Consider the following 17758-nt stretch of genomic DNA (forward strand, 5'->3'; position numbering starts at 1 on the left):
TACAGCAGTGTGGCTCTCTTTAAGTGTGCATAAAATACCAAAACTTTAAATAAGTAATCGCAAAGATTATGTTTATTTTGCATGCAAATTAAATTATAAATGCAACACAGAGGCCTTTTTTAAATCATTTTAATAATTTATTATTGATAATATGTCCAAAAACAAGAAAAACATAACCGATGAACGGTCTTGCTATTGCCATCGATATACATCGGCAAAGCTCATCGTATAGAATCCCTGGTCGAGCGATAACGATCTATCGCCCCGCTGTAGTGTGACCGTCTTCGGTTGGTCAGTCGCTAATTTTTTAGAAGCGGAAAGTTGTGAGCAAAACGTGTGGAAATTGTGCTCGAAACGTCAACAAAAAATTTGTGAAAATAGCTGGGAGCGTAGTATGCGAGCGCGGCAATCGCAGAACTATGAAATTCCCCCGTGAAACGTGTTAGTTTGGCTGTAAAAGCACTTTTAAAAATGAAGATTTCTTATTAGCGTGTTGGAAAAGAGGAAAACACACACATTGTGAGAGGCAAAATATGAGCAGAGCGTAGGTGGGAGCGAGACGACGCTAAACGTGTACTAGCCGCGGTCTATATATACATATATATATATAATATTTGTGTGAGTGTAGGAGAGGTATAACTAATTCTACAAAAAAGTATAGTTTACTTGACTGTGTGGTTCGATTCTGAATAAATTTCATAGTCGTCGGCCGAAAGATGGCCAATAAGTTAATTTAAACTAATTGTCATTTCCCTGCAGTTCCCTTTTTTATTTTGTCTACGTTTCAGTATCTAGTCCTTGTATTTCCAAATCTGATTAATGGACGTTAAAATTGTAAATAGCTTCTGGTTAAATAGTTAATAACATAACTATTTTCCTTTTTGTGTATATGTGCGCCAACATCCGTGTGTATAGATTTTACAAATACCTACGTAGAAAGGCATGCACAGATATACGTTTGTGTGGGTATCAACGAATAGGCGGAAAGGCGAAATCGAAATATGTACGTACAGCATTTCGGAATGGCCAGGCGCAGTAGTAATAGGCTAAACAGGGAAACAGCGCAACACAAAAACCAAGAAGAAGAAGCAGGGCAGGCGAACAAAATAAAATAGGCGATAATAGGCAGTTGGCAAGTCTTCTCCATAAGATAGAACGGTCACACTAGCTATTCTCTCTGGTCGAACAGACTAGTCGTCTCGCTCTTACACACGTCTTCAGCGACATCAGTGTATGTGTTTTCTTGCTCGTTTTGTCTTCTGTTTCTTGTGCCATACGGTATTAATAATAATAAAATTGATTAATCAAAGTAGAAACATTTTGATTTGTGCAGGTAGTAAACGTTCGAAACAGCGTCGCGCCATAACTTGAATGCTGCGAATCAACAATGTGCAACGGAACAAAAAAAAACAGTGTCAAAGTGTATACAAATCCAATTTGTATTTATAAAATTGAGATATAAAGTTTCGAGATAAAAAAAACCACGTAGCTTGCCGTCAAATTAAACTAAGTTGTGCAAAATGAAGTGAAAACTCAAAATTAACAAAGTAAACGGTGAGTAAAACGAGAGAGTGTGTGTGTTAGTGTGTGAGTGCGCGCCCAAATCGGCAAATTATTTTGAGTCGGAAAAAATACAATTGAATGGGTTACACATATAAATCGGTTCACAACTGATTGTAATTCACTTTTTTTTTTTTTGAGTCGAGCAAGTTAAATAAATATTCCATTTGTTGATGCCTTCTTTTTTTGTTTTTTTGCATATTGTGTACTGTGTGTGTCGCCATATTTGATTGCATATTCTTTTTTCCACTCGCCGTCTGTATGGTGTGCTCGCTCGCACACGTTCGCGGGTTCATTTGTTTTGCTTTCGATTCCGTTTTGTGCAACGTGAAGGTAGATGTGCGTAATAATGCCCCACGCACAGAGTTGCCAGCCCAAAGCAATTGTTTTGTTAAATTTCAATTTGTTTTTATTTTGTTTTGCTCGGGTGTCTAAATTATTAAAATCGGTATCAAAATCAGATTTCGAATTGGCACACCCCGCCGCATTTTTATTGCAATGTGTATGCCGTGTAGTGTTTTTGTTGTCTCTACCAATATTTTGACATGCGCATCAGCTAGTCGGAACATCTTAATAACAAATCTACCGCAAAAATAAATTAAAATATGAGAGTTCGTTAAAAAAAAAATATGGACGACGCCATATTGTTCTCATTATCCAGAATGTTAGCACAGAGCGATATAGTTTTTATTTTCATTTCTTTCGCCTTGTTTTCGTCAAACTTTTTATTGCATGCTCTAGCGTTTACACGCCTGTACGCCGTGAAGTTGGTCGCAGTTAACATAGCTCAGTGTGTGTGTGAGCGGAGCTAGGGTGGTCTCGCTCTTGCTTACAGGCATTGCTCGAATGTTCCTGTTCTGCTCTTCGCGCATACGTGATTTTTGCAATTGTTATTTATGCCTTGCGCTTTGTACGCGCGAATTTTCGCCACAAAATGAAAGCAAAAGTTGATAGACAACTTTTTGCCTGCGCTCGTTTTTCGTTATTTTCTGCGCAGCGCAGACAAAACCATCGCAAAAATGTAAATTCGCGAAAGCTAAGCATTCGATAATTGAAAGGGTTGTCGCGGCACCAAACCAAACTGCCGCAACCCTAAAATCACCTCCCAACCCCACTTTAGAATTTTGCCTAATGGTGCAATATCTATAACCTTTGAAATGAAATCCAATGCATCCCCAATTCTTGATTGGTAATTGACCGAATTAGACACACCAGAAATAGAAAGCAAATGAATAAAAATAAGACGCAATTAATAGTAGACACTGCAAACTAGTTCGTATGCAAAAACTAAAGCCCATTTTACAGTTGTCGATTGTGTCAATGAAAGTACAGCCAAAGCAATACCCCTGATATTGTGCAGTCACGTAGTCCATTGGTCAACAAACTAATATGAGCAGCATTACTATTTTTAATTGCATGTTCATTTTTATTCCGAAGATCACAATGGGAGTCTTTCTCTTTTCGACACACTCGTTTGGATGTGTGCGTCAGCGAGACTCGATAAGCTTTGTATTTGTTCTACTTCATCTAGCGATGCAACAAAAGCCATAGCAACAAAAAGAAAACCCCAACAAAAACGTCACGAAAGCAGTGGCGGATAATGAATAATTCTGGCGAGGGAGCTACATATATGAATTAGGAGGATACATAACTTAATTTGAATTATTTCTCTAATATTTTTGGGAGGGAGCTCTCTGAGTTAAGAGGAAACTGTAAAAAAAATTTTAATATTTATCTAATATTTTGTTGGTACCACGAATTTGATTTTGGGGCATGTATCCCGAGTGATCCCCCCTGGATGCGACCCTGTATGAAAGCACTGTGGCCACTTTTGATGTGTTTGTGTGTGCGCGATAAGTTTTCAACGTGCATTTGCAGGCACGATTTACGGGGATCTGCTGCTGTCTTGCTCACACCCACGAACCGATAATGGGCGCGAAGGGGGCTTATTGTGTGAGTTTGTGTGTAATTTGTTTATGGCGCGCATTTTACTTGCTGATGCTGTTGTTGTTGTAATTTTTGTTGGGGTTGGGGTAGGGTTAGACTCGAACACGTGCGTGTGTGTGTGAGTGTAGTTCACCTTCTTTCTGATAATGAGAGAACCAAATTCGCCCTCTCCCCTTTCTCGCATGTGTATTTTTAACTAAGAGCCATGTAAGATTCTTTCTAAATGTCGATGCTAGTGTGTGTGTGTTTGTAACCGAAATCAAAATTTACGACAGCCCCAGCCGTCCTATGTGTTATCTTTTGTGGCCCCTTTGTTTCCATTGAGAAATATGAAACGAAACATGAAACGGAAATGAGAAATGCTTACCACAGCCACTGTCAAAGAGTTCTAAGCTTAACTTCCTGGAGCTTGAAGTTGTAAATCAGTTTATCGTATCGATTAACCTGACGGCCTTTACATAATTGCATCTTGTATCCGACAATCTATAGGCAGTAAACCAAAGGTTACATAAGCATGTGCTTTCCCAGATTTAGTATTCAATTGGGGAATCAATTGCGCTGCTCCCCATTCTCTGTTTCAATTAGAAACTGTATCTACAATAGGCGCAAATTGGCAGCCAGCACAATCGCACCAGTAGTCGCACACACACGCAGGTGGGATATGGCAGATATACCCAAGTGCAAGTGGCCTGTGTAATACAAGAAACTGAAAAGCCAACGACTACAAAAACAAGAAAGAAACAACTAGCGATGAATGCCGCGCCGGATGCCAAGGCGAAATTAGTGCATTCACTTTTCGCTCTGCTTTGCTTTGGCTCTGTGGTTTGCAATGCGAAAGACGGGGCAAACGGCCGTAATGTGCAGTAAATTAGAGAATTAGAGAATAAGGTGCAATACTTGGCAAATGTTGACATCTTTCAGAACCGGGTAAAGGAGGTTTTTTTTTTTAAGTGTAACTTTTTAAACACGTTTACTACAGCACACACAACTTACACACCTTAAGTAGACTATGCTAAATTTATTCTTATGATAAAAAATCAAAACTCTTTAAATTATATACAACAAAATTCGTTAGATAGCAAGCGTGGTTCAGACATACAGACAGTTTTAACTAGAATAGCCCCATATTAATTAATTGATTTGGGACGCGTATTGCGTTGAAAATTTCGTTAGCCATTTAGCGGTGCAGATAAACAAAGCAAAATAGGAAAACTTGTTTCCACAAAAGCCAAATGCACAAGTGCTAAACGTTGTTGGTGCTTTTTTTTATTGGCCAGAGGGGTCACACTACACCTACACATCCACGTATTCAGGCACACGCACACAAGTGTAAACAATGCACAATCCCTTTGTTGCTTTTGCTTTGGCGCACCTTTCGCACCGTTTTTGCTTTGCTGTTTCGCTGCTTTTCTACTTTTCCGCTCCCTGATGCTGCGTTCAAGTTTACAGCAAGTGCAGCAGCCCCAGCCCACCACGAAGCACATTCCGAAAGCGTAGACGAAAATACATACGTAGAATAAACGCGAATATTGATGTTTAAAGTGCGCATGCGCATTTTTGGCGCCCGTTGGCAGTGCTGTGCTTTTTATTTTGTTACATAACTCAAATCCGAGTTGGTGTTGGCAATGCTACTCCTGGATAATAGAGATGAGCGCCTCCGTGAATTTTTATCGATAATGGCAATGTACCCGTGGTACATTAAAATATTTCATTTAAGCTTTACATCCAAAAAAGTGTACCCTTGGTACAGTTATTTTTTAACAAAAACTTAGATTTGTTTACCAAGTGGCGACAAATTAAATGCTTAAGTCTGTATCATTTATTTTTACTGTTTCTCTATTGCACATATTTAATAGTTTTGCTGTTCTTAGCTCATTGCAGATACAACGAAAGATCGTTTATGGAAAGACCGTATCCAAAGAATTCAATATCCCACATACAACGACGGACAACAACGCAATATCAATTGGGCGGGACTATTATTTTCGCAAAATAGGATCAGCTTTAGGATAAGGATCCGTATACAGGGAGTCAAGCAGAGGACGCAAAAGCGAAGAAGCCGGGGAGCACGCAAAGGAAGTTGCCGAATCTCTCCCAGCGTTATGATTGTGATGGCTGACAATGTGATGTGGCACAGAGTTGGACACCGTCTATGCAAATCGAGCGCGCACCATCGCCTACGCCTACAGTTGTTACCACTGGGAGTTTCAGCTTCCGTCATCCGCGCCAGAGCCAGAGGTTATGCATTGAGCCCCCAATGTTTTGGGGGCACGTCAACAAAGGCCCAGCGACAGCAAGAGCAGAATCTGCATCAGCAGAACCGGCAGCAACATGACGCCTTTATCTGTGAAGTAGTGTTGTGAAATAGAAACTAAACCGAGACCGAAACCATACTCTACCAAAAGAGTGAACTCTCAAGCCGAACCAAGGCTCCCTTCCTGTTAACACACGTCTAATTTTAGTTAGCGGACTAATCTGCCGCAGCACCACCACCATGCCCATGTCCAGTCACGACGCGGTCTTCGTGGAGCCTGCTGTCAGTAGCAGTGGCGGCGGCAGCACCAGCAGCATAAATCGCGTCGGTGTAGCCAGTGGGCCCCAGCCGCCGCCCCCACATATCGTCATCGATGGCAGCAGCCTTTCCACACAGGCACAACTGCGCATAATGCAACGTCGCATGTCGATCAGTACGCGCCAGATCCTTAGCGCCAGCCAGTCTCAGTCGATCAATCAGTCGCAGAAGTACGCGGTGCGTACAGCAGCCGGAACCGGAGCTTTAGCTGCGACGGCAGCCAGTTCGGGGAGCTCCGGTCAGGAGCTAATAAATCCCCAGATCTACAAGATTGTGACCACGGACGGTAGCACCAGCAACGTCATCATCGACGCATCAGCTGCGGCGCCGCCGCACAACTCCAAACTGTTGCTTAGTAATCTCACTGTGCTCTCCAAGCAGGCACCAGTCCAAGGAGCAGCCGGTCAGCAGCAGCAGCAGCTCAACTATCTGGGAGCCAAGAGTCTGCCGTATGTGACAGCTTCGCCGGCTAAGACGCAGCAGCAGCCCCAGAAGTTTGGTAGCATCAGCGCCTTTAAGGCGCAACATCAGCAGCAACAACAACACCCGCATGCTACCCTGCAGAAAGTGACTTTGGGCTCCAGAGTGGCAACGCGCCTCCAGTCCTACGTCCCGGCATCACCGTCGCAGATAATGGTGCAGCCAGCGCAACCAAAGTATGTGAATGCCACGGCGACAACGTTGGGTGGCAATGCTGCTCTTCTCAAAAAGGCCAATCAAAAGATCACGGTCAAGAGTGTTAGCAATATGTCGCAGCAGCAACAGCAGCAGCAGCAACAACAACAGCAGCAACTACAGGCTCAGCAGCTTAAAACCTTTATCACGCAGCAGCAACAGCAGCAAACCTACAAGGCGGGGGCCAAGGCAAAGTTTGTGAAACAGACGACTGCCCTGTCCATTGCTGCGTTGCCCCAACAGCAGCAGCCAACCTACGCGAAACAGTCAATAGTCACCACTCCGACTCCGGCGAAGGTAACAAAGCTGAATAACAAGTATGTGCAACAGCAGATCAGCCTGCCGCAGGGAACGCAACTGCAGCACAAAGCGTCGCCGAATGTCTCCGGAGGAGGATATCTTCTGCAGCAGACTCAGGCCGCCGGCGGAGGAACTATTAAGTTTGTCAACTCCCATGGCACCGTCATCCAGCAGCACCCCCAACAGCAGCAGACAACGAAGCGCACCCACTACAACAGTAGCGGGAGTAGCGACAATGAGCAGCACGCGGTAGCCAACTCCTCTCTGATTACCGACGATGTTATGATCGTCAATGGAACTCAGATGACCGACGAACTGTCTGCCCGCATCCTGCAAAGCATGGCCCAGAAGTCGTTTAGCCAGCAGCAGCAGCGATTCCATCAGGTTCCAGCCACTGGCAGCGGCAACATGCCACCCCCGACCCAAATCATCTACAGCAACAGTAGCAGCAGCAGCAACGGGGCAGCTGCCAGTAGTCCGGGAGGAAATCCATCTGGCAATATGCTGCTTGCCCACTACCAGGCAGCCGGCACAAAGCCGGTCTCCTCTGCTTCGTTCCTCACGGTCACTGGGACGCCGCCCGTTACAGTGGCCACCACGCCGTCGGTGAGCATCTCGTCGCATGGCTTTGCCAGTGGTAGTGCGGCCATTTCCTCCTACATGTCGTCGGCAACCGCTGCTCGTCGTCAGTCCGTGAGTGCGCCCAGCAGCAGGTCGGTGTCGCTGGAACGGAAGCAGCATCACCAGCAACTGCAGCACGATGTGATTGGTGGCGTGCGAAAGGCCCCAACGGTCATCGAGTATTACAATAAGCACGGGTAAGTGTCGACATGGAATAATGTTTTAGAGATACATGAGATTCAATAATTGCAATAAAAGGTAAAAGAAGCTTTGAAATGCAAACGAAGCGATTTAGAATCGATTTGTTAGTCAAATGTGCCGATGTTTCGCATGATCGATTGTCAATTTAGTACAAGCATCGATAGTTATCTTTTGCTAATGTCAAAGTTTGTATTTACAACTATCGGCCAACTAGTCAGTAGTTTTATTGCAGTCGCAGTAAAAGTAGCCTCGTCAATGGCGGAGTTCAAATTGTGTTGTGATAATTTCAAAAGGCATCAAACCGCAATTTCTAATTACAATTTCCCAATTGCAGCGTGAATAGCATAGTTGGCAGCAGCAATAACCTGGCCCAAAGCACCAGTATGAGCAATCTCGCAGGCCCGCGAAGTAACAGTGGAAGCGGATTCGCCACGACCACTCCAACGCCCGCTACCCCTCTTCACCTGACACCAGTGAACGTTCCAGTCCACGTGGAGGCAGCACCACCGTCTTCGCCAGCTCTGGCCAAGGCTGCGTCCCAACCGCCGGCGCAGCCACAACAACAACAACAGCCATCGCATCCCTTGGGGCACAATCAACTGAGTGCCAACGATGAGGAGCTGTACATTGAAGAGGTGCGCCCGGTGCCGGTACTGACGCAGGATCTTCGGCTGCAGCAGCTGCATGCCATCATGCAGGATCACACGTACGCCTCACAGCAACAGCAGCAACAGTCTCAGCAAGCGGCTAGTGATGCCACGATTGCTGGAGCAGCGCAGCAGGTCCAGCAGCCGCAGCAATGGTCCCTTGGCGGTATTGGTGTCACGGTGGCTGGTAGTCAGGGAACGCCGACCGCGGTTGGCGGATATTGCAGCTACTTTGGTCAGCAAAGTAAGTACATGACCCTTTGCAGAGTCGAAACTATGAATTACTTTGAAAATATAGACTAAGCTCTATGCAATCACTTATTTGCTATTCGTACTAACCTAATAAACTGTGTTTACTCAGTTGCTCGCCACCAAGCTGACGATGATGCCCACTCTGCAATTAGCAGCAGTTCTCGGATGGGACTAGCCAGCGCAGATATTGATCCTGGAGAGGAGACTGAAACAGCACCAGAAGCTGAGGCCGAGGACGACTCCGTAACGCGCTGCATATGCGAACTAACCCACGACGATGGGTATATGATCTGCTGCGACAAATGCTCGTAAGTATCATTGTCGTACCTCAATCAGATTGCCCAACATATATAGAATTGTACATGATTAACCTGATTTCTTTTTTGTAGGGCATGGCAACATGTAGACTGCATGGGCATCGACCGCCAAAACATCCCGGAGGAGTACATGTGTGAACTTTGCCAGCCACGTGCAGTGGATAAGGCGAGGGCACGAGCACTGCAGCGGCAAAAGCGCAAGGAGCACATGCTGCTGGTGGCTACGCAAGCGGCCAATGGTGCCGCAGCCGTGGCAGCGGGAACAACGCTTAGCGGTGGACTCGGCACTGGATTGCCCATGTCTGAGGAACTACAGCACAGGCTGACATCTGGCCTTAATGGAGGATTTGCCACGGGCACCGGCATGTCGAAGAAGTCGAAGAAAACCAAAGAGAATTCGGGAAGTACCTCCACCTTAAAGAAAGCCAAAAAGAGCGGTGTTGGTATGGGCGGAGAAAAGAACGTCAGCGGAAGCGGTACTCCCACTGGCAGCAGCGGAAAGTCTAGCAAGAAGAGCAGCAAACGCAAGACCAAGTCTAGCGGAGATGGATCATGTGGAGGGGGAAACAGTCCCGCTTTAACAGCCGCCGAGAAGCATGCCGCCAATCTGCGCCAGTGGATCGAGAACTACGAGTATGCAGTGACCAACCACTATTCGCCGGAACTTCGCGCCCGCTTGCATGCCATTCAGAAGCAACCCAGCCTGTTGCAGAGCATACAAAACACGGAGAACAAGGCGTTGAGGCAAATTCAACAGCAACTCTCCACCGCTGGCAGCACAGAGCAGCTTGAGCAACGGGCTCAGCTTATTCCGTATGCAGGCGCCAAGGTGCTTATTAGCAGCGTTGAATTGGCGCCCCATGCCCCCATCCACGAGTTACGCGGCAAGTACATGCTGACCACCCAGTTCCGTACCCAGAATCCCACCGTCAACATGAATACACCGCCGCCCAGCAATTACCTTAACAGCTTCAAGGCGCACAAAACTCCGGGACAGTTTGTATTCTTTTACCAGCTGCCCGGTGTGGAGGCGCCCATGCAGACCCTACGGCCGGACGGAAGTGTTCCACAAGTGGCGCAGCAACCTCCATCCTACCTAAAGGGCCCAGAGGTATGTGTGGATACGCGGACCTATGGCAACGATGCACGGTTCGTGCGCCGATCTTGCCGACCGAATGCTGAGTTGCAGCACTACTTCGAAAAGGGAACGCTGCACTTGTACATAGTGGCATTAACACACATACGTGCCCAGACGGAGATCACGATCCGCCACGAGCCACACGACTTGGCGGCGGTGGAGCAGAAGAAGTCACACGCTGCAGTCATTCAGCCAACAAGTACCCGTTGCGCTTGCGACATGGGAAGTGATTGTATCTTCGCCCTACCACTGGCCGTGCAGCAACAGCTCCAAGCTCCGCCCGCCCAGCCCAGGAGCAGTCATCGGAATAAGGCGGCAGCTGCAGCGGCTGCGGCAGCTGCTGCTAACAGTGCGGCAGCCATACAGCTAACCATGGGATTGGGCGTGGGAGCAGCGGTGGCGGCTGGAGCGACAGTTTTGCCAAATTCCAGGAATCGTTCCACTTCCTCCAGCGGCGAGAGCAGTCAAATGGGCCTTAACAGTCCACAGCTTGGACAATTGAATTTGGGCTTTAAGTCGTCTGTGACAGCGTCATCGCTGACAGCGCCAGTTCCCGGAGTGCACTGCAACAACAGCGGCGGAAGCAGCAGCAGCAGCAACAACTCTTGCTCGGTGTCCATGTCCAGTGTGCTGCACGATTCCGGTATTTGCACTTCGTCCTCTTCACCGTCGGTGTCCATTCCTTCACCGACACCAACGCAGATGCAGTCACCAACCTTACAGCAGCATCCGCAACCGTTACCGCCGCAACAACTGTCGCTTTTGCAGCGCAGTCCAACGCAACAGCATCAGCAACAGATCCTTGCTGCGCTGCCCACGCCGATGCTCACGCCTATGCTTTCACCCCAATTGCCAAAAGCAGCACAACAGCAGGTCAACGTGGCATTACCGCAACCGCAGCAATCTTCTTTGCTCCAGCAGCAGCAAGCGCAACAAAGTCAGGAGCCTTTGGCTGTTATCGCAGCTGCTGCAGCTGCGCAGCAGCCTATGGCCACCTATTTTGTTCGGCAACCGCCGCAACAGCAACAACAGCAATCGCCGAAGCCGCACGCTCTTGTGGCACAACAGCAACATGTAGTGGGTGCGCAACAGCAGCAACATTTTCTGCAGCAACAGCAAAAACAACAACAGCAAATGGCGGATGAGGCTAGAATGGCAGTAAGCGCGTTGCAAACACTGCATGCCACCCCCACTTCGCATATCGTGACGCCAATCAAAGTAGCAGCAACAACAGTGCAGCAACAATCACAATCACAACCGCAACAGCAACATAAGCCACAACAACAACCACATAATCAGCAAACAGTACAACAGCAATCCCAACATCTGCAACAACAATCGCAGCAGCCCAACTACCCGCAGTCGCCACAGCGTCAGCAAAAACCTCAGCCCCTACAGCACCAGCCGCAGATAGTATTTTCAACGGGAGCACAGGCAATTCCAGCGACTACGCCCACCAAATTGAATTCACCCACTAAAAGTGTGGCGCCAGTGATAACCAACAATAATATTACGGTCAATGCTCAATCCTCGGTGGTCGGCGGAAAGAAAACGCCTGCCAAGCAGCATCACCAGCAACAGCAGCAGCCATTGACACCTGTTTCGGCTGCTGCGGTTCCACCAGCAACTCCTTCGTCAGCGGAATCCAAAGAGGATGATGTGTCGGCAAGTGCCACAAGCACTCCCACGACACGAACGCCGGCCAAGGATAAGCCAAAGCAGTCGCGTGAGGATCGCAAGCTGGAGGCCATTCTGCGAGCGATTGAAAAAATGGAGAAGCAGGAAGCTCGCGGTAAGAAGGACACGCGCCAGAGCAGCGGTGGCAAGAGGCAAGCGAGCAACTCGCCCGCTTCGCCCAACAAGCGTGGTAGCTCAAACTCCATCAGCGAGGATGTAGAGACGCCAACGAGTACTAACTCCGCAGCGGCAGCTGCCCAACGTCGAAATAAGAAGAAGCGTAAGGTTAGTCGCAGCTTGAATAACAATACAAATGGCTTGGGCTCGGGTGGCAGCAATAACAAAAGACGAAAGAGTATCGTGGTGGAGTCGGATGGAGAGTCTCATGCATTGACCAACTCAGAATCGGAGGATCAAGGTCAGCATCCTCAGTCGCATCACAGCGGATCCGAGGATCAGGCGGCAGGTCTTCTTTTGGCCCTGGCCCACAACAACTCGTCGCCCAACGAACCATTTAAATCGCCATCATCCCAATCACATTCCCTGCCAGCAACTCCAGCTTCTGTGAGCAGTGCCTGCCTGCTAATTGAGGCCGCTATGGGACCCCTGGAGCAGCAACCGGCACCGGCATCAGCGTCGCCTTCCCTAGGCGAATTCAAGTACCCGCCCGGTGGGGCCAAAACCAAGAAGTCGCTCATGTCCAGTTGGTTCCAGCAGGCAGAACAGCAGCACGCATCCGGTTTGGACAGTCTCGTGCAGGCGGCTATGAGCGAAATCAACGGCGAGCGTGAGCAGCTTCAACGCCAACCCCAAGGCCAATCCTTGCCAGCGCCAGCTTTACTTAAGGTGGAGCAGTTCATACATCAGGCAGAGTCGACAACTGCTGTTCCTGCTCGCGAACAACTGCACCTACCACTGCAAAACAATTCGTCAGTGAAGAAACGCTGGTTGCGACAAGCCATCAGCGAGGAGACCACACCAGTCGATGAGCTTCAGCAGCCACAAAATCAGTCGGTAGCTGCCACTCCCTCTCCTCAGCCGGCACCAACTGTCTCTCCGCTGGCGAACGGATTTAGTACTCCGCTGAAGAAGAGGCGCCTGGTGGTGGTAAGCAATGGAACGAACGTGGAGTCTGATGAGCCGCATATCGACGTTATTGGGGAGCCTAAGGATGAGGCAGAAGAGAATGTCGCTATGACTGCACTGAAGGTGGAGATAGAAAATCACCAACAGGAGCAAGATGACGACGTTGACATTCTGCGTTCACCCAGCCCGGGTACTCATCAAATAGTGGCTGAGGATAATCTGGTTAAGATCGAGCCGGAGGACACAAGTGCTGCGGCCGATGACGTGAAGATCGATGTGGAACGAGAGGAGAGCCAGGCATGCGATAAGTTCGAGGAAATGGTCAAGGTGAAGCGCGAAGAGGAGGAGCAGCGTGAGAAGGAAATCAAGCAGCTTCAAGAACGCCAAGAACAGGAACAGCCTAAAGTTGAGCCCGCCCCAGTGGAACCGAAGCTGGAAAATACCTTAGTGAAAGCGGTGCCCAAAGTGGAGCCAAGTCAAGAGATAGTGTCTAAGAAGGAGCCCACGAAGGTTGAGCCCAAGCCGGGCGAGTCTCTGCTGCGCACGACAGCAACTGTAACTGCAACACCAACTGCAGCAGCAGTCGCTGCGGCCACACTGCTCGATGTTAGCAAAGCGGCAGTCAAGACTAAGCCACCTGTAAAACTGGAGGATGAACCGCAAAAGAAGAAGCCTAAACTGGAGTCAGTACTTCCTGCGTCAGTAGTAACAGTGCCTACAGTTTCAGGTCCTACGATACCAGCTGCATCCAATGCAATTACATCGGCGGTAACAAACATAGCTGCGGCGCCACTTACAACCACAACTGCTCCTTCGAGTACCAAAAATCTCACCGAACACGATATACAGGAACGCTTGCTGTCGTTCCATGCAGCCAACATTTCCTATTTGCAGTCTAGAAACAAAAAGGCTACCGCAGCTTTGACCTCCGCCTCCTCCAATCAGAAGAGCAATAGCAGCAGTGGCGGTAGTGGCACGGAGTCGAAAAAATCCTCCAAGGATAAGGATGAAAAGCGCGACAAGGAGAAGCAGCTAAAGAAGTCGAAGAAGGACAAGAAAAAATCGAAGGAGAAGGAGAAGCAAAAGGCGGCAGTTATTGTAAATTCCACTTCGCAAATTGTGGATGCCAAGAAAAAGACAACGCAGCCATCAAAGCCAGACAGCAAATCTTCGATAGCGCCGGTCCTAGTTCCACCTAGTCTGCCAGTTGCTACTGCGAATGGTAAGACCAAGCACACAGCGTACAACAACGTGGATCAGCAACAGCAGCAGCAGCAGCAGCAGCAGCAAATGAGGCGCCGCACCATGTCTATGTGTATTACACCAGTCACTCCCACTCCGGTAGTCACGCCATCGCCGTTGCAGGGAACGCCACCGACAACTAAGAAGCGCCAGACCAACTTCGAGCAGGAGCTTACAAAGCCTAACAGCCAGATCCTAAGCAGTAGCATCCTTTTGAACAGCAGTAAGGGGCTTGGCCTGCCTCTCGCCGCCCCCACAGTGGTTGGCGTGCCCACGGCCGTTCAACAGCAGCAGCATCGTAAGGAGAATAACCACCAGGAGGCGACTCCAGCCAGTGGCGGAGGTATGAGTCTGGCGGCTGCCATTGCTAGCGGAAAACTGAATGCCATTAGCCGAAGGCGAGAGTCTATGTGCGGTAGCAGGCAGCAGCAGGCTCTAATTGCGGCTGCCTTGAAGAAGGAAAAGAAGGAGAAGAAGAAAAGCAAGAAAAAGGATCGAGAAAAGCAGAAGCACGATAAGCAAAAGGGCAAGGACAAGGAACGTGACAGGGAAAAGGACAAAGAGAAGGATAACAAGCAAAAGACAAATCACATACAGAAGCCTGCTCACCTGACACCAGTCCCAGCAAACTCGATTCCAATTTCGGCCCCAACTCCAAGTCCTGTATTGGTTTCCACACCCATGCCGACACCCAAGGCTGCTCCCATCCCAGTACTGATAACCCAGCCTACGCCGTCACCGATTCATGCAACCCAACCATTGGTTAACAATTGCTCGGCCAAGGTAGCGTCGCTTCCCTTCTACAACACAATCTACGGCAAGTTGCAGGATCCTCCGACGCCAACTAGCACCCCCAGTCCCGTCACCAACACCATGCCCAGTCTGGCAGAATATCTGGAGTCTACCAAAGCCAAGACAGCAGCATTATCGGCTGTCAAACCCATTGGAGTTGCAGCAGTAACGCCGCTTAGTAACGCCATAACTCCAGCAAAAGTTGCAGCTTCCTCCCTGGAAATGCCACCCCCGGCTACCACACCTTTAAAACTGTATACGCGGACTGCCAGCCATGATCCGCGCCTAAATCCCATGCTCACGGTTCCCGACCCAACCCCTATGCCGAAACGTAAGCTCTCCATCAGCGAGTACAGGATGCGCCATCGTCCATCGGTAGACACGGCGCCAACCACGCCGACAACACCCACAACTCCAACCACTCCAACGACACCAACGGGCACCAATAAGGATCGCTGCTTTGCCAAGCCACAGACCATTAACAAGTGCTCACTTCAGTCGCCGGAACGCTACCAGGCGGCGATACGGGAGCGGCGCAACTCGATCAGTGTGCATCACCCGCAGCAAAACGTTCACCACAACCTGAACAACAATAAGGGCAGCATCAGCAACAAGAGCGGAAGCAGCAGCGGTAATCATTTGCAGCAAGCGTTGGGCGTCGCTGGTGGAAGATTGCAATCCAAGAATGCCATAGTAGATCCAGCGGCCACCACCTTAAGTACGGTGAATAGCATACTTAGCACGGCGCAAAAGCTTCACATGTTTGATGATAAGCCAAAGGGTATGTAAACTATAATAGACTCTTTTATATATGGTGTAGCAATTCTAACCAACTATCGTCTGCAGGTGGACACTTCAATGCTGCACCCACACTACTCGAGCAGCAGCAAGAAAAGATGAGCGAGCGATCGCGGTGCTTGCAGCGGACAATATCCTGCGACTCGCGGGTCATCGAGCGGTTGGGCACAGGCGCCGCTGCGGGTGCTTTGGAGAAAGTTACCACAGCAGCAAACAGGCGCGATGGCGTCTGAATAGGTATGTGAATTACTAAGAAAAACCTCAGCGAAAAAACTTTAATTCAACGCATTTCAATCCACAGTGAACTAAACAAACTGCTGACCAGAAAATGCAATACAACAAAATAATAATAATACAGCATCAACGAAGGCCGCTTTATTGCAGATTAATTCCAATTTTCAACAAAAACATCCCGTTCTTTGATTTTACAAACTAAATTATAATAACAATTACAACGCGCATATAGTATGAGCTGCATACCTGTATGTAATGTGATTTGAAATCAGGAGACGACAAGCAAGCCAAATGCTATCAATGAATGTATATTAGGAGACAAAACACACTTTGCATAGCAAGAGAGTTTGGGAACACGGAAAAGGAAGATTAACTAAATTACTTAGTTACTTTATAGTATCGTTTATGTCACAGCAATCAAACCGCTTAACCTACTTATAAACAAGGAACCTACGATATATATGCACATGTATATGCTAGACACCTATAAATAGAGCCTATGTAGCGCGATATAAGCATAAACTTACATAGCAAATAGAATTCAGATTAGGCAGCCAAATTTGAAGTTGTAAAGATGTTAGAAACCACTCTTGGCTTATTTACTAATTGAATATGTATTTTTAGTTATTAAGTTCAATCAACCCTGAAAAAGTTCCGTTGTCGCCATTGCAGAGGAGCCGAAAGTAGATGCGCGGAGGGTTCATCCCTACATAATATATTTTTGTGTCACTTTCGTTTACATTTTGAATTACTTATAATCGTAGAAATAAAAAGTATATATTAATCACACTTAACTACAATATTTACCCAAAAACAGTTTAGCCAGACTTAAAAAAATACAAGCAATATTAAAAACACATTACCTAGAACAGAACTTGGCAAATAATACAAAATATAATTGTTAGAAAGACCAAGAAAACAAAATCCGGGACTAACGAAATTGTACATAATATTTTTAAAACCCAAACAAGAGCAACCAAAAGGATGAAAATAAAAAATACTTGTCTTATTAAGCAAGTAATGTAAGTTAAAAAGAGTACAAAGCGAGGGTTAATTGAATGAAATTAAGCTAATGGATCGCGTTAAAAATGTAAATAGAGGCAGCAACAGAAAGTGTCCGTAGCCATTTTCGTAAATAGGCTTAATTATGGTTATCTTTCGAATTTCGCCTAAAATAAAATATTCACAAATTAATTGTAACATAATTTTGTTTGATAAATAGCTTGTCATTAGGTTTAGAACAAGATTTTATTCTGATCAATGCTCACCAAGGGATGTGCAAGAAAACGTTTTTTGCTGTGAAATTTAATCAGATTTAGTTTACACGATTAAATTTTTGTAGCCGTTTTTGAAATGTTCCTTGTTGCAGCATTTTTCGATCTTAACAGTGAAATTACCTAATTTGTTTACTTCCAATACGCACACACACAAAACAAAATTGGATTGTTGGACATGAAAATAGAAAGAAACTCATTTTTGACCCTGTGAAAAATTATCTATAATCGATTCAGATATGCTTTGTTACGGATAATAAGCTAGACACAACATTTCGTATAAGTTGTAAAGGTGTTTACCAATCTCTTTTAAGGGGCAATAGTATATATATATAACTTTGTACATATGCAATTTTAATTCTTACAAGCAAATCATGCAGGTGGTCTTTGGCGAAGCGCTTTTTAGTTTTAATTGAACTTTTATT

General features: G+C 47.1%; 1 protein-coding gene across 3 annotated transcripts; it reads left to right on the forward strand.

Moving 5' to 3' along the window:
• The first annotated feature begins 257 nt into the window (after positions 1-257).
• LOC122617956 lies at positions 258-17093 on the forward strand. Of its 3 annotated transcripts, none has more exons than XM_043794024.1 (8): positions 258-519; positions 1334-1554; positions 5379-7872; positions 8211-8767; positions 8885-9083; positions 9165-15808; positions 15874-16062; positions 16127-17093. In XM_043794024.1, exons 3-7 carry the CDS (start codon positions 6002-6004, stop codon positions 16056-16058), a joined length of 9456 nt encoding a protein of 3151 aa, XP_043649959.1. In that variant the 5' UTR covers positions 258-519; positions 1334-1554; positions 5379-6001; the 3' UTR covers positions 16059-16062; positions 16127-17093. The 3 variants fall into 3 exon arrangements, with proteins under 3 accessions (XP_043649959.1, XP_043649961.1, XP_043649960.1); XM_043794026.1 differs by having other exon boundaries at positions 258-441; positions 5389-7872; XM_043794025.1 differs by having other exon boundaries at positions 258-439.
• Positions 17094-17758: the final 665 nt, after the last annotated feature.

This window comes from Drosophila teissieri, chromosome 3L (genome assembly GCF_016746235.2).
Source record: "Drosophila teissieri strain GT53w chromosome 3L, Prin_Dtei_1.1, whole genome shotgun sequence".
Classification (NCBI taxonomy): Eukaryota; Metazoa; Arthropoda; class Insecta; order Diptera; family Drosophilidae; genus Drosophila; species Drosophila teissieri.

Excerpts from the sequence above, each read along its gene's own strand:
- LOC122617956 (XM_043794024.1), top strand. The coding sequence starts at position 6,002 with ATGCCCATGTCCAGTCACGACGCGGTCTTCGTGGAGCCTGCTGTCAGT. Across the intron at positions 7,873-8,210 it reads GAGTATTACAATAAGCACGG|CGTGAATAGCATAGTTGGCA; the intron begins GTAAGTGTCGAC and ends TCCCAATTGCAG. Across the intron at positions 9,084-9,164 it reads ATCTGCTGCGACAAATGCTC|GGCATGGCAACATGTAGACT; the intron begins GTAAGTATCATT and ends TCTTTTTTGTAG.